Genomic DNA, 21,643 nt, shown 5'->3' on the forward strand with positions numbered 1-21,643 from the left:
GTATATATAGAATATTGGTATATAAAATATCAGTGTAATGAGCTGAGTCGATTTAGCCATGTCCGTGTGTCTCTCTGTTTTTATATGCGCGAAATACGATCTCAGTTTTGAGATATCAATCTGAAATTTTGCACACGTTCTTTTCTTCTGAAGAAGTTACTCATTAGTCGGAACCGCCGATATCGCATCACTATATCATATGGCTGCCTTACGAACTGAACGATCGGATTCAAATCCTTGTATGGAAAACTTTTGTATTTGACGAGATATCTTCACCAAATTTGGTATAAGTCATTATCTAAGACTCCACTACAATGTCCTAAAAAATTGTTCAGATCGGACCACTATACCATATAGCTGTCATACTAATTGTACGATCGAAAACAAGCGCATGTATGAAAATCTTTTTCATTTGACGTGATATCTACAATATATCAAAAAATTGTGCCGATCGGTTCACTATAGCATATAGCTGCCATACAAACTGCACGATTGAAATCGAGTGCTAGTATGGAAAACTTTTGTATTTGACGAGATATCGTTACGAAATTTGGTATAGATTATAATCTAAAATAGAGCCACAATATCTGAAGAAAGTTTGTAGATCGAACCACTAAGTCATATAGCTGTCATACAAAATTGAATGATCTGAATGGAAACTTCGTTCGTTCGTTGTGTAGGGTATTACAGCTTTGGTGCAGCTGAAGTTAACGTTTTTTCTATTTTCTTAACTTTTTCAACAGGAATTTTGTTCATTTAATGAGCAGTATAAAAGTCGTAGATTTCGCCGTTTGACATTTTGCTTTTGCTGTCATATGCATTACGTTTTGAAAAATACGTTTGAGTAGCGCTGCCATATTTGGTTGCAATTTAATTAACAACTTGTAGCTTTGGTGCAACTAAAATGCGAACTCTTGTCATAAATGTATATTAGATATTGAAAAATATATATATTTATATAAACAAATGAATTTAAGGAGCAATATAATACATATAATTTTTATTTTTTTAATACTATTTTTTAAATATATATAATATACATATATATGTATATAGTATATAACGTGCTTTTTTCATTTTCATGCATTTTAAATTTTTAATTTTTCACCAAGCTCCACCAGTCTTTTCATACAGCCATTTTTGGTCAGGTCCAGTTGTCAATTTAGCGCATAAATTTTGCACATATGCGCTATATATAAACAGATTTCTGCGCCATGCAGGCGTCGTCAAGGCAGCATTGTACCCACACAGCGCCAAAGCTGCGCGTAGACGCTGAAAATGCACCGAAAATGCGCTCAAGTGGCTGTCGGCGGTTTCGGTTGTTTGTCGGCATCACGTGATTCGCTTGCTCGTTGATTTGTTTTGATACGAATCGAGCTGCAGCGCTCTCATGTAGATATTTGTACACTCATTTTAATTGAAAATCAAAATCAAATGTGGGATTTTGCTTAGTCGTTTTGATAAATTAGTGAATGCCTTAATTGATGTGTGTCGTTCGAGCGAAATTTTCATTCATTGATGAATGGCACTGGCCACTAACTAAACGCATATGCATAGTAAATGCCAAATAAATTCATTCAAGTTTTGGTGTTTATAGAATGCTAGTAGCTTTATTATGGTTCTTTGGCGTTCTGAAGGTTTTGTGTCAAGGTGAGATTACTACAGTGGTGGTCAAATGTTAATTACTATACTTTGCAAAATAAAAGTTGGTTGAGAATTGGTATTGTGAGAAAATGACAGAGTAGGTTTCAGAATTTTATTAAGGGAACTTTAGGTTTTTGAAGTACTAATAACATTTCAATAAATTAATAATTTTTAAATTTTTTTGATTATTCTAAAGTTCACACAATAGACCTAAGGTAGCGGTGCTATCCTCATCTATTTAACTTAAAGTTCTCTTTTGTGAGTTTCAAAGCATTATAAAACTCAATATTATATCTCTAACTATATTTCCCTTACTAAATACTATTACCTTATATACAGTTTTAATCCATTAAATCTCAAATTTTATACAGAAATAATCTTTCACAAGTTTCCTTATTACGCTTTAAACAATATTTAATTTACCTTCTGCTCAAATCATACGTTTTCATATTTTTATACTCACTCGTATATGTTTCTAATCCTGTTTATTAAAACCTTATCTCATCTGAAATCAGCAATTCTGATTTTTGTTGACATTTTACAAATTTGTCGTCGAGTTATCTCTGCTGCATACTAATTATCTGGCAATTTTGCAAACAAAATTTTAAAAATGTATGCATAAGTATATACTGAAGTTTTATTCAAGGCATATGTGGGTACGCCCAAGTTAGCGTGGCCAAGTGTTGTGTTAAAAATTATAATATATAAACAATTAAAGACTTTGCATATGAAAGGCGACACACTTCACTTGGAATTGCTTGCGAATCACTTTGTTGTTTTTTTAGCTTATTTTTGCAAATCTTCAAGGTTAGTATGTTTTTAGGCTGATAAATGCTAGCTAAGTTAATGCAAGTAAAAAGTTTATATACATATATACTTACATATGTATGTGTCATTATATCTTAATAAAAGTTATTACCTTTTTGCATATAAACTTTTTTTACCCACTCCTAACCGGTACAATTAGCTATTATTAGTAAAAAAAAAGTTTGCTGAAATAAAAGCTATTGAAAATAATTTTTGTAAAAGAATTATATGAAATTAAATATAGAATTATTTGATGACAGATGTAGGATGCTCTTCTATGTTGAGGTTTCAAGAGAGATTTTTATTTGGGAAAAACCCTAGCTACTTAACTGTGTCAGTAAGCCGAAGACTCAAGTAAATACAATCAGCAAACTACACCAGATGTCTTAAAATATTGCAGTATTTAAATTCGTTTTTCGTCGTCCAAAATTTTCATAGAGGCTTATCTTTCAAAATTCCAAATCAATAACAATAAAATATGCACTTGCCTATTGATAACTTATAGCAAAAGCTTTGAGCTCTTTATAATTAAAATCTTAAACATTTATGAGCATGTGGCTTCCCAAGCCACGGGCAAGCTTATACTCGTACTTGCACCCAGACTTTGTTTTAAAATTCGACTACCCGAAGCTGACATTGCGAGAGTGTTTCCAAATGGGCGTACATATTAATGATAGGATTTTAAAAATTTATTGGTTTTTGAAGATCTGTTTAATTTTTGGTGCATGAAATGATTTCATAATTAAGTGGTTCAATGAATTTATGGCTGGAGTTTAAAGTGAGTTAAGGCTGTGCGTTTTTAAGTGTCAAAGGCCGTATGGATTTTTAAATTTTTTTATGGCTTAGCAATTCTATGTGCAGCATTGTTTATTTATGAACGCATCTGAACTAGTTTTCGGTGTATGCAAGTTTTCTTTAGAATGCACTTATTAATTTGAATAGATTAGAAGGAATTGATAAAAATGCCATAAAGCCTCTGACAATAATAAGCGTATAATTTAAACTGTTTTTTTATTGAAAGCGCACAGTGATCAGAGGAAACTAGAAACTATGACGAGAACTGTGTCAGATTAATTTACATTTCGGCTGCTTGGTGGCACTTAGTAAGCAGTTCTTCCTCAAGCCAGGTAAAAGCTCTCATGTCACTGCTAAGGACAAACGGCCTATCAGAATCTACTCGGCTTTGAGCTCGCTGATTATACGCTCAAAAATAGTCAAGTAGTGAATGGCTTCTGATGAATATTATCCGTCCAAGTGAGATTCATCGACTTTGGTTCAATCCTAACCTGACGAACCTGACTATGATGATCTCACTTTATTATACCAATTTTTTTTTTATTTATGCCAGTTTTTTGTTCGATTCGCCAATCTTTCCAAAGTTTTTGTATTTTTGTTTTATATATTTTTGTTTAAAATGCTCTCTTTTGTAATACCCTTTACTGAGTTTGATGTACTTCCATTAATTTTGAGTTGCTTATCAAACGACCGGACTGTACTCTTTAATTGCTGCCATTATAACTACCGTTAATATTGAATAATCCTTATACCTTTTTTGCTTGATAAATTTTATGCAGTTTATATCTAATTTTTCTGATTTATAATTAACTTCTGTATCTTCTGACTTTTATTGGACTTATTTATGACTTCTTTTTACCAGTTTTATATGTCTTCCAGACCACATTCGCTGCTCATTCGAGACACAACACATTTTGTCTGCTAGTAGTGACATTTATTGACTTACTATATATAAATATATTTATGTCCGTATATAAAAATAAACATTAACCACTGTGTGAAGCACTTCCGTTTCCTTTTTTTCGACAAAGGAGTAAACAAAAGATAAATAGTAGAAAAAATGCAAAAAGCTTTGCAAAGAAGAGTTGAGAAATGTGTTAAGTAGGAAACATTGTCAGCTCAAAAATACTTGTTTTTAGAGTGCGTAAACAAAATTGTATGGAAATGTTCGTAATTTCTACAAGAATTGTAAAATTAACACTACTTACTGAAAAACCATGCAACAAGTGAGAAATGTGTAAATACACATTCATCTACATCTAAGTGCAAGAGAAAGGATTGTGTCGAATGTGGCACTTACTGCCGCGCAATAAATATTTATTGAAGCAATAAAATGGTTTCGAATGCGCTAAACTCGGTTTGAAGGTGGTAGAAAGCAAGGCTTTGCGCCGCTTGCATGCATGTGGCAGCTCAAAGGAAAAGGGTACTAAATTTCTTATTAACTCGAGATTTCTACGATCATCGACGGTTAGCTGCGCTTCATAGCTGCTTTTTGGTACCTTTAACTAACCGCAAAGCTATTAGGCGCGTCATTTAGTGGCGCAGGAAATTAAAATTACAGTTTGGTAGCGAACTGGCCGACTGGAGACGTTCCCCGGTCGGTCATTATCATGCAAGTGTGAGAAAATTGTACGAAAAGCGCCGCAATTACGATTATTGCTCAGCCAAGCGAGGCAATAAAAGTGAAGCAGACAGACATCAATGTATGTACATGGCATGCTCGTATGTCTATGTATGCATGCATACAGTGACAGTACTTTAGGAGATCAATAAAAAGGTAGCAGACAACGCGGACGATTGTCTGTCGGGCAGCGACAGGTAGACTAGCCTAGACTAAGCAGTCAAAAGACCATGAAATGGTGAGTCTAGTCATATGTGCAGCAGCAAGTAACAGGTCATACTGCCCTCCGCTTTCAACTGCTGCACAAGTGTTTCGAAAGCAAGTTTATTACCTTGACAGTAGTTTCTAAATTAGCATTTTTCGAACATTATTCTTAGTTTATTTTTACACTCGACATTCGTACATATGCATATATTTACATAGCATATTCATTACCAACAAAAAAACATAAAGCAATTTGACTTTCACAGGAAGAACGAAAGGAAAGTGTAGAAACGCTGAACACCGCTCAGCCGGCTCTTTAGCTTGTGTTGTGCCTATAAGCCGCGTCTTTATTTGTTAGACAGCTACTGTATTGTTTGGGTTTTTCAACTCACTTGCAATGTAAATACAATTGTATACCTTCGGCTCCTGCACGCACAGTGCCTCAAGTGTGTAGCCAGCATTTTAATATTTGTCAATGTCATCTGCAATCGTCGCGTCGTGCATTTTGTACGCTGGCGAGTCATTGTCACGGTCAATATCTAGTCTTATAACATCTTATAGCCGACTGGTGTGTTAGTCTCTAGGCCATGGTGTCGTCTGGTCTGCGCTTAGACTTTGAATAACTCTGGCACTTGTATATTTGTTTGTATGTGAGGTTGTTTCGAGCGCTGTTTTGGTATCTGACAATTGATCGTCTTGATCTCGCGACAGGATCGCCACTCCTGCTGCGTGTGGGTGACGTGGCATGAATTCGATCATCAGCGAAACCACAAAGGGCGAGTCAGCAGACCATTAAATTTGATAGATATGCATTTGTGTTAGGTGTGTGGACGTAGAAATATATAAATATAAATAAGAATATGTACATATGTATGTCTGCAAGCCGAGACACATAGCTCATTATTATTTATTTATATTGCAGCGCGTTGAAATTGAAATTTAAGAACTTTCGACTGCATATTATTTGAGTGTATTGAACTTGCTTCAAATTTCTGTATATAATATATACATATGTACATATGAGTATATATGCATTTATGTAGATATATATGAATTTATGTTTATATACATATGTGTATCGTTGTTCCAATTTAATGCCTTCCACCCTCGGCCAGGATGTTAAAATGACCCTATCGATTCAACTTTCCGCACACGTGCCAACACATTGAAAATTTATCCGCACAACGCTCAAAAGCATTGTTTTACTACTTTCCTTTTATTCCACATAATTTACGAAACGAAATCATTTTACTTTATTGTTTCCGTAATTCCGATCACATATCGTATTAGTTATGTAAGTAAATTTATAAACCATTCCTTGCTTATACGAAGTCCTTTCCACAAAAATTGGCTAATGTGTCTCCGTACAAGCATGCGAGCGTGATTTTTGAATGTTCCTATACATACAAACACCTACATTAAAATACATATGTACATATATGCTATTCCATCACTTTCAAGTCCGTGTGTGTATGACCTTTGTCAGCAAGCACGTCCCTAATCCGGTTAGGCATCAGCAATCAGCAAATGTTGTTTATTCTGATTTCCTTTTTTTCTGGAGGCACGTCAACGCGCCTGCGCACTCTGTACGACACGAACATACATACGCAAACATATGAAAAGATGAGTGTGTGGAATAAATACAAACGTGTGTAGACCGATGCCTAAAAATGGGTACCTACTGTGTACATAGCACGGACAATCTGAGTTTAACGATACTGCAATATATATTTTGGAGTAAACATCCGAGTGTGTATGTATGTAATGTGTAAAGAGTGGCTTGGGATAGGTTCTAGTCAACAACTGATATTTTCTCTCCTCACGTTTATCTATGCGTGCGAACACATGCAGAGTTTTTACGACTCGAAGAAGCACACGTGTGAGTTTAATGGCCTTGCCTATATGTGAGATTACCAGATTCCTTGATAAAACTGTTTGTACTAGATAGCAAACGATCGAGAATATTTTAAGACCTCTGTCATTACCAGATTCCCTGATAAAAGTGCTTCCATAACTAAAGACTAATATACCAGCTATGTGATCGGGATTATTTTAAGACCTCCGGTATTACCAGATTCACTGATAAAAGGGCTTCCACAACCCAAGTCTAATATGAGTATACTAGCTACATATGTGATCGAGAATGTGCCGGAGGTCTGGCAATAAGCAGCAACGATTACTTTGTTAGCTATGTTAAATGTCGTAGGTCTGACCTTCCGAGGCCTTGATGGTACTAAACTTTCTGAAAGCGCTCTCTTTTTATATCAATAAGCAAAAATTAATTAAGCAGGCAGTTTGGAAATTTGGCTCGGAACTCTATTTTATATATATTCCTGAACTTCACTCAATAACTTTAGTGATATGGTAACGCTTAAACCGCACTTAGCGGTCGCTTGGCCTTAAGCCGGACTCGACGAAAATATATGATGAGTGAGAATTCGAGCCTTTGAAATGTGATACTCAAAATGCATTGAAAGTGGAAGAAATGCAGTAGAAACGTAAACAAAACCATCCGTTGCATTGCCTCTACACATTGTAAACATCTCCCCCGTTTCAAAAGCCGGTTAGGCTGCTCTCTTAAGCGGGTGTATACACATGAATGCTCGGCTGTCGGCTTGACAAGTCGTCTACCCGTTTGTTTGTGGATGTACTTGAAAACGCATCGTTTGCAATGCCCTATAGGAAATTATTTGTCCAAATAGTTGATGATTTAAATAAGAAAAATTTCAATAAGGATGTGGCGAATCGAACATACAATACTATATATAAGGACATAATGAAAAAAGAGGATAGAGCAATTTATCATCCTAAGAGAGTCATGAACTTATTAAATGCAAGTGAATACTAAAAAATAATATTTTGAAGTAAAAACTTTTCTTTCCACCAAAATTTTCGTTTTCATAAAATTTCATTTGACATACTATATTGTTTGAGCTAAAAAACGAATCGGCCAACATTCCTAGCGGGCAACAGTAAACAATGCACACATTGATAAAACATTTACTCACGCACACATCCAAATCGCTAGCATCGCCGAACTGTTGGCTGGTTGTTGAGTTGTTCGTTTTGGTTAGAGTTGTCAGTTTCGTTCCATCAGCGGTCGGCGGTGAAATAATGCGCGCGCATGTATCGATACGAAGCGAGTGAACGTGTGAGCACAACGTTTAGAAATGTATTGCGCGAAAAGCTAGTTTTCTATGAAGTCGAGCTTTGTTTAATTTGCTATGCATTTTTATTGTCATTAGTGCGTATATTTGCAAGAAATTGAATGCACAAAAGTGTTCAGAAAAATTGCAAAAAATATTTATATCAAAAAGTGAAAAGTAATTGCAGCAAAAATATAATTTGTAATGAATTAAAGTGAAGTTGTGGGGAAAACAAGCTAAATAGAAAACATCATATATAAAAAAAGTGAATTATACATAAAAAAAAGTGAAGATTCAAACAAATACTTTGTGATATTATGTTTAATAACATCAATTAATTTATAAATGCTAAGGTGTATAGCTAACCGTGGAGTAATATTAATTAACTATTTTTTGTGAAAAACTGAATGTGCTAAGACAGAAAAATAGAAGTAAGTTTCGTTTTATGTTTTGAATAATATTTTAAGGAATACATTTTTTTTAAATAATGCTAAATAAAATTTTAGAGAATTTAAATATTTTTTTTAATTTTTAATAAAAATTTAGTGAATTTAAATGTCTGTTATAGACAGTTTAAAATTTCTAATTAAGAATTAGAAAAATAAAAATTAATTTTTTTTACCGTAAATAATAACTTTTGCTTGAATATAAAAAGATAAAAAAATATTAATTTTCAAGATAGAGTTGAAATGGAACTCTAGTTGTCTGATAACACAAATAGGTGACATTGCCTGGAGTCCCAAACTTCTAATTTTACTCGCCTTGAAAAGTACAGTGTAGAATCGCAATACTATACTTGGGCCCTAAGCAAATATTCCTGTCTTAACCCTCATTATACTAAAATCTGCAAAATTAATAATTAAATAATAATTTTGGTATTGCTCTTAAAATTCAGTCACATGATTGATATCGTACTGACAGTTTTGTCTAAATAAGTTAATATATATAATAATAAGTTCTTAGACAGCTCTAAAAAAGTTTCACGAAGTATGAACTCTTAATTGCAGCGGGAAGGCCTTCCGCCTTATAGTTTATATATAAATTTTTCTTACTATCAGATTGAAAAATCTATATCTCGCTTCTAACTATTTGAAAAAATATATCGTTTCATGGATATTATAAGAAATTGATTATTATTTTATTTTTATTTACTTTATTATTAAAAATATATTTATTATTTTATTTATATTTTAGTTATAAATTTTTTATAATAATTTTTTATTCAGTTATAATTTTACATAATTTATTTAAAATTTTTTCTCTTTTCTTCTTTACAGCATGCTAATCCTGAAATTCCATAAAATGTTAAGGCATTTATTAACATTGCTGTTGCTGACAGCTCTGCTCTGTCTGCAACAGTGCGTCAACGCTTACCGCCATAAGGCGGCCAATTACGAACTTTTGGACAATGACTCCCGTTTTATATCATATCAAGGTAAATATAATTGTTTACATAACACTTTATAACACGCATGTCATATATGTTGGCAAGCGGTTGAAATTTTAGTTGGCAAGAAAGTAATAAAAAATTTAATGGAAAATTAGCGAAGTAAGCAATAAATGCAAAAATGCGGAAAGTAACTACGAAAGCCACAAGCACTTTCATTTATTGACTTTATTTGTTTTTTGTTTTCATTATGCAGGTATTTTCTCAATTTCCGCATGCTTTTTTAAATATTTGCAAAGCACTTTCGTTTTCTTAGTATTTTATAAATAAAAAAATTATCTGTTTGCAGTTTGTTTATGCAAGTAAGTGCATGCAAAAATTTTTTCAGTGGATTCGCAAAATATTTATTTGAGTTACGCGATAAAAAATGCCGCATTCAGACTAATTAAATATTTTAAGGCTGATAAAAATGCCACAAAAATTCAGATAAGTGCATTTTTGTAATTTTTGATTGTTTTTAAAGTATTTCTTATATGAATATATACTTTGATATGAACCACTTTTAGCTTTTAAGTGCAAAACAATTAATTGATGCGCGAACTCCATTTATGCTTACTTATAAAAATCGCTTCTTGTTATATTAGCCACAAGTAAGTTCAGCTATATAAAATATAAATCCTCACAAGTTCGCTGGTTTCTTCATTATATTTTATTATTGCCTTTTTCTGCACTTTTCGGTTTAACAATTAACTGTTTTTTTCTTGCTAATTGTCCGTTAATAATTCTTCTTATAATTTCATCTAGATTTAATGTCGACTTCGAAACGTTTCAACGATCCAAATACGACTTATTATTCGCAAATGTTATTTGATGTGGCGCGAAATCAAGTTATCGTCGGTGCACGGTAAGTTTCAGTTTAAACTTATATACGAGTATCACTTGAGAAATATGAGACATATGAATATGAGCATAGGCGTATAATTTCATAAATAAACAATTAGCATTGACTTTTATGTGCACACATGCAAGCATATAGATATACATTTAAGCGTGTGAGAGTCTTTAAAATTTTTATTAACTGTAACAAATTAAGAAATCGCTATTAAAAAGCCAATACCATGCAAAAATTGTAATACCCATAAACTGAAGGGATTTTGAGCAAAACTTATCCAATTTGATTCTACTTAGGGTATTCGTAGAGTTAAAAATCTCTTTTTCCCTATATAAAGCACCATACTTAAGGTACTTTATTCAGTCAAATAAAAATCGAATCATATTTTGACTATATGCTCCGTATTATTATTGCAAGCAATATAGAATCCTGTGCTGTGATCGTAGGTGGTCTTTGCAGTATATAGTATGCGGTCTGAACTTGGTGCTTCATCTATTGTATAACTCCTAACGTTATAGGGGAGAATTCGTAGAAGGGAGATTTAGGCAAAGCTATGATTGAACTTTGAGAGATTAAAGTTTAAAAATTTGTTAATCAAAGCCCTTATTTCTAAGAACTATATACAGTATGAAATATTGCTTTTAAATCTCGGGCATCTATGAAAAAAATTCAGTTTCGAGATTCAATATATTCACTATACGTTTGTAGTATAATTAATTCTAATAAGCTTGACCTCAAGCTGAAGTTTATCAGCAGTCAATTTTCTTATGGGACGCTTCGAACATTTATATAACATGTACGCATGTATGTACGAATGTACATTAATAAATTATCTTAGCCCATTTTCCTACATAAATTCACAAAATTTAGCTGTCATATATTAGAAAAAAATTACACAGAAGCCACTTTACGCTTATCTACAAACCAAGTGTTAATCTTTCCACCAAATTAATTTTGAAAAAATATTGATACGAGCGCAGCAAATAACAATTTTCACTTCGTTTTCAGTTTCTTGGTAAATAAAAATACAGATGTAGGTATTTTTATGTGCGTTTCTATATGCTTATGCTCGATATGTGCTTGCTTATGGTATGCAAGTATATAGTATATACTTTTCATGCAGCATATCGCTTATTACAGCACAGTAAGGGTTTAAATAATTAAACAAACATACGTGTATATAAAATATTGTTTGCATGACAACACATACATATCAGCTTATAACTATGTGACACCATCACAAACACTTTCAACGGCCATTGGAAACCCCACAAGCCGGTTGATTAAACTGAAGCACATAAGAAAGGCAAATAAACCGTATCTTAAGTAGAGAACCCGGCAGATATGGAGTGTAAATAAATAAACCGCTTTAAGATAGTGCGCTTATAAGAAATTATAAAGCCATATATAAACGTAATATATTATGATCCCTGCGAGTTATCGCGGTAATCGAAAGGCAAAATCTATAGATTAGTTGAGTATTGCTGGCAGGTAGGTTAGTGGTAGGTTGCTTTATGTTGCTATTCTAGTCTGAATATTTGAAAAAATCTAAATTTTATTTTATTTATACAAAAATATATCCCTTAAATGGTTTTTCACAATTCAAATTATTTTCGAGATTATAGCCCATTAAATTTAATAACATTGTAAAACGATCAAATGGTTGAAAATGGCTCTAATGGCTTGCCTATAAGTGTAATATACCTTTAAATGAGCCTTTTGAATATTTATGTTGTAATGATAATGAAAGTATTATGCTTCTAAAATAGGTTTTTTCAACTCTTTGTTAATTCTAAAATCATTCGATTGCAAAATCCATGCTTGCAACATTTTTTCGTAACTTCAGCTTCCTGAATGTTTCATATCTGCTGTTTTTATGCCTTAAAAATCGTTCTTTATGCATCTGGCAATATATACATGTACAAAACTTTGTATGTATATTTGTAAGGATGCCTACATGAAGTATATCATCGATCATTGCTTAAGATTTATGTGTTTCAGTATTCTACAAGTAAATATTTTTTTATTGTTCTTGCAATATACTTTACATATTGTGTAAAATGATAAGCAAATCTATGGCGTTTATATTGTACTATTGGACTATGAGGAAATACTAACTTTAAATGGCCTAGTGCAATCAAATCAGCCAGACAAATAAACAGAAAAGTCTTTTGCGAGACAGACAAGTGTTTCGATTGTTACGAAGGCACAACAAAAGCGCGCGCAAAGTTCTAAAAAACACAACAAAAAGTATAACTGTTTATTTGAAGAAAACAAATACGCACAATAATACTACAGTCTCAGCGCAGATAGTAACAGAATTAAAATTAAAAAAAAAGTACGAAGAAAACAGTTTGAACTAATACTTCCCTAATACTTGTGTGCTAGCGATAAGAAAACGCATACTTACTATACAAATAAATATGAATATGTACCGTTTATAGGTAAATAAGGCTAAGTTCTCTGCACATGCATACATATTCAAATATTTACATTACCATGCTGCCACTGCTTGAACTTTCTTGTCGGTGTGTGTGCTAAGTTTTATTTAGTATACCTTTAGGTACATATATGCATGTATGCATATATTTGTATTCTAACTACTGCCTTACTACACTGTGCTCAATTTGTCAAGTACCTTTACGGGTATCTAACCATTTCCACACTCCTTCAATTCATATCTGTTTTACTAGTCATGCTTTAGCGTCAACAGTCAGTCTCAAAAAAACGTTCTCTGCTTGGCAGTTGACACATTTTTTATCTTAACTTGATTTGCTGTAGTAAAATTACTTGCTTATATGCTTAATAGTATATATCATATACAAGTATGTACATATGTATGTTTGTTATATGATTTTGTTTTCAGCGCGCATATCAGCAACATATTCACCCTTACACATATCAAAATGTATCACTGATTACTTTTAGTGCCTACCACTTTTGATATGCTTTACGGTTTATAATCTTTTTGGCGGCCTCAACCCATATATCATAGCTTTCTGTACTCAAAAACTTCTTATTACAAAATTTTAATTCATTTCTATTATTTTTTGTTGTAAAAATACGGCAATACTTTTTATTAGCAGATAGCTAGGTTTTGCTCAATTGTTTGATAATGGTTATCATAAACCAATACAATGCAGCATATTACAATACTTTTAATGTAAAATTTCAAAATATTTGCAGCAAAGCAATAAAAAAAAATATCGGCATGCATAATAACCTTCACAAAAAAGGTTTCCAAACAAGCATCTGATTTTGAGCATTCAGTTTGTATGGCAACTCTATACTATAGTGGTTCGATCTGAACAACTTCTTCGCAGATTATTTCGTGGCTTTGCAAAATAATCCATGAAAATATTAGTGAAGATATCTTGACAAATAAAATATAGTATTTTTCCTTACAAGCACTTGATTCTAATCGTTCACATTGTATGGTAGCCATATGTTATAGTGGTCCGATCTGAATAATTTATTTGGAGATTACATTATTGTCTTTGAAAATAATGCATGCCAAATTTCTTGAAGATATCTCGTCAACTGGCAAAGCTTTCCATACTATCAGATTCCAACGTTCAGTTAATATGGCAGCTATATGCTAAAGTGATCCGATATCGGCAATTTTATTAAAGTATATAGCTTTTTGAGGAGAAAAGGACGTGTGCGAAATATCAGGTCGATATCTCAAAAACTGAGAGACTACTTGGCGTATATACAGATAAACGAACGTGCTTAAATCGTTCCAGCTCATTAGTAAAGGTCGAGTAAAGTTCAGAAAACAATTTTTGCATTAAAAGCTCACAGTATTTTCATAAATATAACCTAGACAGCTGCTCATTTGAATATAAATTCTTATATGTTTGGCTTCTCTATTTCCCATATGTTAAATCCGCCTAAATATAACTTCTCTGAAATATCATGCCCTTACAATTCAGCGCGAATTCTTGTTACTTTAGTTAATTTTTTTTTGTAAGTTTAAAAGTATCAAATATTGCTGCACTGTCACCCCAATTAACGCCATTAAATAATTTTCACTTTCTGCAGTGTGCATAAATACTGCTAAAAGGGAATTAAGTGACCACTTTCTTGGCACTTATTTACAACCTGCATGTCTTTTATTTTCGCATACCTTACTTGCAAACTGCGTGTACTTCGCAAGGAATTTATACTTCAAATATATCACATTACCAATAACAAGTTCTCTGCTTAATCTTGCCAGCAGCGCACTGTGCCTGACTGACAGACAGATAGTGCAACACATTGTTTGGTCGAAAGTTAATTACTCAACCGCTATGTATCACTTTCTTTGTGCAACAGTAAAAAAAACTTACTTATGCTGATATTTAAATACAGCTCAAGCATTTTTATGTACTTAAGTACATTCGCCCTGCACTTTGCACCGTAGCAATAAGGAAATTCGATCCTTTGCCAGGCACTTTAGGCGCTCGCTAATGATGCACCCTCGCTGCGGCTTATCGGGTTTAACGAAGACCTTTAATACACATTTGTGTAAATTGAGCGCTACACATTCAGCACGTACATACTCGTATGACCTAAGACCTCGCAATGTAAGTAATGCAAGTGCATTCACTGCGGTCAAACCCATATTTTATAACCTAATTCGTTTGGTTTCTTCGTTTATCGTATGGTTTTTTATACTTTTTTGTTTATCTATTGAACTTCTGTAATTCGAGCGTTTGCTGTAAGTGTTCCCTAATGTTACGTTAATAATTTTTAAATTCTTTTCGGTACGCTTGCGACAGTTGTGCGACACTTTAGTGGCATTAGATGCTCAAAAATTGTAATAAATACCAAAAAGACATTTTCCACGGCTAACTAAGTGGCAGGGAAATTTCAAGAGCTACAAAGAGTTTGTATGTAATGAATTCTTAAATAAATTACGAAAACATATATTTAGAAATTTATTGCTGAGATATAGTTATGTCCTACACAGGGCATATTAAGTTTGCACCGAAAATTGTAATATCCAAAGGGTAACGTCGGAGCTCCTATAAAGTGTATATGAATCATTCTATTCAAAATTTACATACTGCAAACCATTGTGTTTGTTTTACTAAAAATATCACACAGTTCTCGGAAAATTTAATATTCCACATAAAATATATGACAATTTATGGAAGTAATAATAAAAATAAGCTCTCTCAATAATCACCTGAATTTATATAACTCAATTTACACTTGAAAATGTGCAAAGATCCGCCTGATAATTTTTATCACAAGTGCTAAAGGACGGCCGAGCGTCACCGCAGCCGCGCTAACGTGACAAATGCCACATATAACGCTGACTATTGCACTTTGCCAAACAGCTGCCATAATAAAATTCTCAGCGTACTCTTTTTGTGAAGTGCTAATGTTTACATTCTATACAAGTGTATGCGCAACTACATATTTATATACTACTTACATATTTACATAAGTATAGAAGTTAATGCAAATATGTTTTGTACAAACAATTCAATACCCGGACTGAGTAGACTGTGTGGCAGCAAAAAATCCGCTGACTCCACCAACTCCAGCCAAGTGCTGATTGCGCAAAGTCGTGAGCGGTGCTTTTCGTTTACATACGGGCATGTTGCTATCACATGCCGACTTTCGTACTCTATCTATATAACTATGCCTTATACGTATACATATACATACATATGTATGTATGCATATGAAAACAGAGTATTTTTTGTTACTAGCGCGAATCTTCCATATTTGAGCTTTTATAGAAATGCAGTCATCGCTGTTTGTGCTTCATTGGTATTTTGCTTAATGAGTTTTATTTCCCGCTTTCGCGCATATATGCAAAACTAGCTTGATAAGCAACAACACATGTCAGCGAACTGCGTTTAGGAGCTGCTCAATTGGCATAAGAAGACTGCTATTGTCTTCTATTTCAATAAACGTACTTTGAAATCATGAATGTGCATGGTTTTTTTTTGATTCTAGATCGGGCAAATAATTAGTGTCTTCACAAAGTATATAAGCTACTTTGAAGTTTTGCTAAAACAGGCATACTGTGCTTATAAAATGGCGAAATCTCTTTATTACGAATGTTTGGAAGCTTGATAAAACTTGCTCACTTGAAAGCTTTTCAAAGCTTATTTTTTAATTAAGATCATATTAATAATGCTTCGAAGAGTCTCTGAAACATGCAAAAATCCAAACGCTATAAAAGCTCATAAAAGCTATATTTACAAAAGAACTTAATGAATGCAGAAATAACTCATATAATCGTAAAAACACTTCATATTTTCATAACGGCTTAATTAAACTTTAGATGTTCACTTTAAACTAGAAAACTATTTTGATAACTTGTGAAACCTAATTCTTATTTTTTTAAATTGGGCTACATATTTGTTGCAGTAGCGCCAAAAATTACGTAAGATTTCCTCAAAAGCACAAACTAAGCTTAAAAATTACTGGGCGACTAAAAGCTTGCAAAAGGTTGGAAAAACTTCAATAAACTATGAAAGCTCACTGCTATATATGTATATTTGAAAATCCGTTTAATAGCTTGTGAAAGTTATATATAAAGTTTTAAAGGATCGATTATTTTAAATTCATAAAAGCACTTTCTGCAAGCAACTAGCAGCTATGGAGCACAAAGACAGTGCTTTCGAGTTAAAAGCTCATAATCGTTAATGCTAATTTGAAGAACATTCGGTTTGTTTCTTATTCTGCAAATAAGTTTGTAAATTTTTCTTGCTGTATATTTAACTATTACGTATTTTGTGTACACAGTTATGTATGGCTGCATAAATAAGAGTTATAACGTGGTTGCCTATGCAAATAATTGTATTTGCTAACGAATTTATGCATGTCGATAAACATAAACGCACAAGTTATAACACAATCATAATAATTAAAGATATTTTGTACGAAAAATCCTATGACTTATTGACTCCGATGCTTTCCACGTTTTGCCTCTATGATAATTTCTTGAACAAACAAGTGTGTATGTAAACAAATATAGGTGTAATCAAATAAGGAAATATTTTATTACTTTAATAGTGGAATTTTGTGTTTATTAAACAAAAATCGGGTGTGCAATTATGCAAAGATGAGATTTTGTCGGCCTTAGTGGAACAGTTTACCAGTTCGATCCGGAGGGTTCAGGGTTCCAAATTATTAAACGTATCATAAATGTGGATCGTCACATATCCATTTGGGTTTTTGTGCAAATTTTTTACATGAATTTGCCCGTAATTCAATTCATAAGCCGCTCTAAGGCTGCTTAGATGTATAATCATCTCATTTGTTGAGGTGTAGAGATGCAAGAATGAGTTCGAGTCAACATTGAGAGTTCAGTTACAAAACAGAGTTGCTATAGGCTGTAGAAAATGTTCGCTAAATTTCGCACAACTTTTACAGTTACTTTTTGCATACTATGTATATACGAGACCGTTTAAGTCTTCATACAAGTTTCAAAATAAACTAAAATTTGTTTAAATATCATCGTCGTTTTCTGCTGACTGCACACTATCTGTTGTTATACCCTGAATAGTGTATAATAAGTTTACCATGAAGTTTGATACACCCAGAACGAAACGTCGGATGCCTAATAAAGTTTATAATATTAATGATAAGCGTAGCAAACTGAGTCGGTGTAGCCATGTGCCTCAACCACTCTGTATATACGCGAACTAGTCTCTCAATTTTTGAGTTATCGATCTGAAATATTGTGTAAGTACTTTTCTTACCACAAAACTGCTTTTGGTCAAAACACTATAGCATATAGCTCCCATACAAATTGACCGATCGAAATCAAGTTTTAGTATGAAAACCTTTTTGATTTGGCGAGCAATCTTCACCAAATGTGGCATAGATTATTTTCCAACCCAGCGCTATGTACTCTGAAGATATTGTTCAGATCGCCTCACTACAGCATATAGCTGCTATACAAGCTGAACGCATAAAATAAAAATAAAGATCTATATATACCTTTTTATGCTATAAGAATTGTTTCTGTGCAGGGTATTATTGTATACATATATTTAGCTTCGGTTGATGTGTTTTCTTGTTTTCGTAAGTTTTGCTGCATTCAAAACTTGCTAACGCTGCTTATTCACCTGTTGAGTTAGTTTCATTGTTGACATATGTCAAGCAACTAATAACTTTGTGTATTCGCACTCGTTGTCACTATCAAGTCGGGTGATAAAATTTTGCCAACAACAGCAATAAATTTGTTATCCAAACTGCATATGAACACCTTAATTTTTGCTTATACGAGTTTTTTTAAATGCATACATACCTACTTACACACGTTAATATTGATATTTCTATGTGTGTTTGCATTAAAAATGAATTTTGAGTATATTTGCACAAGTGCCATTTTGTAATTGTTGTTGTAGTTTTGTTGCTTCTGATTATTTGACAATGGCGTTGACTGTGTGCTTGAATGCGCGTAGCGCTTGGAACCAACCCAAATACAAGTAAACAAATAAATTGAAAAATATCAGGTGATTTCATACAAACATACATAAATAGTTGCTTGAATGTGTGCGTGTGTGCTACGTCAACATTCAAATTTAATCAACAGGTTTGAAGAGAGGCAAGGTCGTTGATAAGCGTGTTAGAGACAGTTGGCTTACAAAAGCGTGTACATATGTATATGTTCAGAATAAAATTGCGTGCTAAACGCACTTGCCAAAAAAAACTATGAAATTAACAGTGTTATGGAAAATAAATTAAATATACAGTTTTATCTCTCCTTTGCGATATAATTTGCAATGATTTCTTTATATAGACACATTATTAACCACTTTAAAGTTGCTGGTCATTATTTCCTTTCCTTAATCACAGAGTTACCACGTGGTATAGAGTAGAGAGAGAGAGAATCACATTGGTAGAGGTGAAATTATAATATCACTTCAGCCGAAATATGTTATATAATAGGTAGCAACCCCTTTTCGTTAAGAGAGTATTCCACTAGAAAGCAGAAAAATGTGCTTCTTTTTTAATAAGGTTCGCTTTAAAAAAAAAAATAAATAAACTTACAGTGTCATAAAGAATCGAAATTGTTTTCAAAAATCTAATCGAAAGAATATTATCTGAAAATTACTCGTATAATTAAGAAGGTTGTTTTACAGTTTCAAGTTTTGGAGAAACTTTCCTTAAAACGTTTCTTGGATAAAAAATCAGTAAAGTTTTGAGATTTAATTAAAGCTCCTTTCGATGGCAAGAAAGCTCATTTCGAAGACAAAAACGTTTATTTCGAAGGAAAAAGTATCATTTCGATCATCAATTAGAAATAAAGAAAGTCAAAGCTACTTCAGTTCACCTACAATCATTAGTCAAAAAAATTTTTTTTCAATCGCTATGCCGTCAGTAGTTTCATATTTGCATACACTTCACTCACTTGCTTCGCACATGCGCTCAATTCCCTCGCCATGCACTTCGCTTTTTATTGCAACACATTTTCTAACACCTCAACAACGGCCTTGCCACTGTTTCATTTTATTGCTATTGCTTTTCAATTTCAACATTGCAGCAGTCGTGCAACAATTTGCGGCTGCTTGGCATTGGCAAACGCAACAACTGAAATATTTGTATAATAGAAAGGGCACAGAGCCGAGATTTTTCAACAACAACAAACAAATTATACGTTTTTCGACGTTTAACGACACTTGACTGCTTTCTACTTGACCACAAACGCTGCACAGTTAAACCGCAAGCGTCTACTGTGAAATCACACAAGACGATTGCCTGATCGGTGGACAACATAGACACTATATATATTATACATTTTTATACTTGATTTAGATATGCACATTAAAAGTAGCGAGCTGCGCTAACAGTGGGTTGCAACGCCTCTGTTTGTTTACCACAAGCACCAAAATTTAACAAAAACAAATGAAAATTGGAGGCAAACGTCGCGTCAAGTCTTACGAACGCAATAGTGACCACAGTTTTTGTTACTTTTGTTGTTGTTATTTATGTTAAATTACTATTTGATGTAAAGCATACCTATGTATATATACAACACCAGCAGTGTGTTGGTGTAATGTACCTGTTTGCCTTGCAGTTGAATGACCGTCTTATGCCACAGACAACTAAACATACAGACAAATGAGTGAGGTGTAAGCAACAAGTTGTATGCGTCTTTCACTGGTATTCAATACATTAGGGGATACGACTTTGCTGTTTTTATATATACATATCTTTCTAACTACATACATGTATATGCTTATATACATACATACATGTTCAGTTCTACAAATGGTTAGCTCACATTATATCCGTCTATGAAATGCACTTCTCATACTCGCAGCAAACAACGATCCTTCTTCTAACGATTTCTGGTTTTCCTCTTTGCTTTTTTGCTGTAAATAAATTTTACTCAGCTGCGCACGCGCTGCCTGCTCTCCTTCTTTCACCTGCTGCATTCACTCGCTCACTGTCAGTCATATAAATTTCACATTTTTATTGTTGCTCAATGAGTTCGCGTTGTGTTTGCACGTCGTGTGTTGCTTTCAAATGCCAATCGGCTGCTCACTTCACCTTCAATATTAGTCGGACTTGGCAGTTACTTTAAGTAGCAGCCGCAGCAAGACAGTTATAGCCGCCATATAGTAGTTGGTATGCAGTCGCTGCAAGCATCCAATTCCGGATATGGAATTATAAATTTTGCACTTGAAATTTGCTCTAAATTGTTAACGATGGCGCACGATCGTTAAAAGGAATGCTGGCAATTACTTTCTGTATTGCAATTGAAGTGGTGCAAATGTGGTGGTATTTGTGTGTTTGCGATTTAATTTGGATCGGTAGTAATAAACAGATCAGTAAAATAATGTTTTCATATCATTTACTCTTTTTTAATTACAATTTTCCATAAATATGTTTAGCGGAAAGTGAGCATCCAAAAGTAGTTGAAGCGACGCATTACGAGTACTACCCACTGTCCAGTTTCCAGATTCATCTCTCAGATACCAGAGTGGGATAGGGTTCTTCGCGAGAATACGCATTAACTTAGATAATATATGACTACAGGAAGACCTTTTGGCCTTCTTAATCTAATTTTCATTTATTTGTCGTAAGTCGGGTTTATATGTATAGATCTCAGTCCGTGTTCCTAAAGCTTCTATAGGGTTCTCTGATCAGACCTGCTCTGTCCAGGTTAAAACTAAATGCCCTTTGAT

At 33.3% G+C, this 21,643-nt stretch overlaps 1 protein-coding gene across 4 annotated transcripts in view; it reads left to right on the forward strand.

Annotated features, from left to right (window-relative positions):
* The window catches only part of LOC105229436 (semaphorin-5B), a 100,413-nt gene that overhangs the window by 67,557 nt on the left and 11,213 nt on the right, over positions 1-21,643 (forward strand). For 2 of the 4 annotated variants that reach the window (XM_049459049.1, XM_049459052.1), the window contains exons 3-4: positions 9,495-9,652; positions 10,409-10,508. In XM_049459049.1, coding sequence (XP_049315006.1) covers positions 9,496-9,652; positions 10,409-10,508 — 257 coding nt within the window. In that variant the 5' untranslated portion in view covers position 9,495. Of the gene's footprint in view, positions 1-8,129; positions 8,649-9,492; positions 9,653-10,408; positions 10,509-21,643 lie in introns of those variants that run through there. The other 2 variants (XM_049459050.1, XM_049459051.1) reach the window with 2 other exon arrangements.

Source organism: Bactrocera dorsalis, chromosome 5 (genome assembly GCF_023373825.1).
Source record: "Bactrocera dorsalis isolate Fly_Bdor chromosome 5, ASM2337382v1, whole genome shotgun sequence".
Taxonomy (NCBI): domain Eukaryota; kingdom Metazoa; phylum Arthropoda; class Insecta; order Diptera; family Tephritidae; genus Bactrocera; species Bactrocera dorsalis.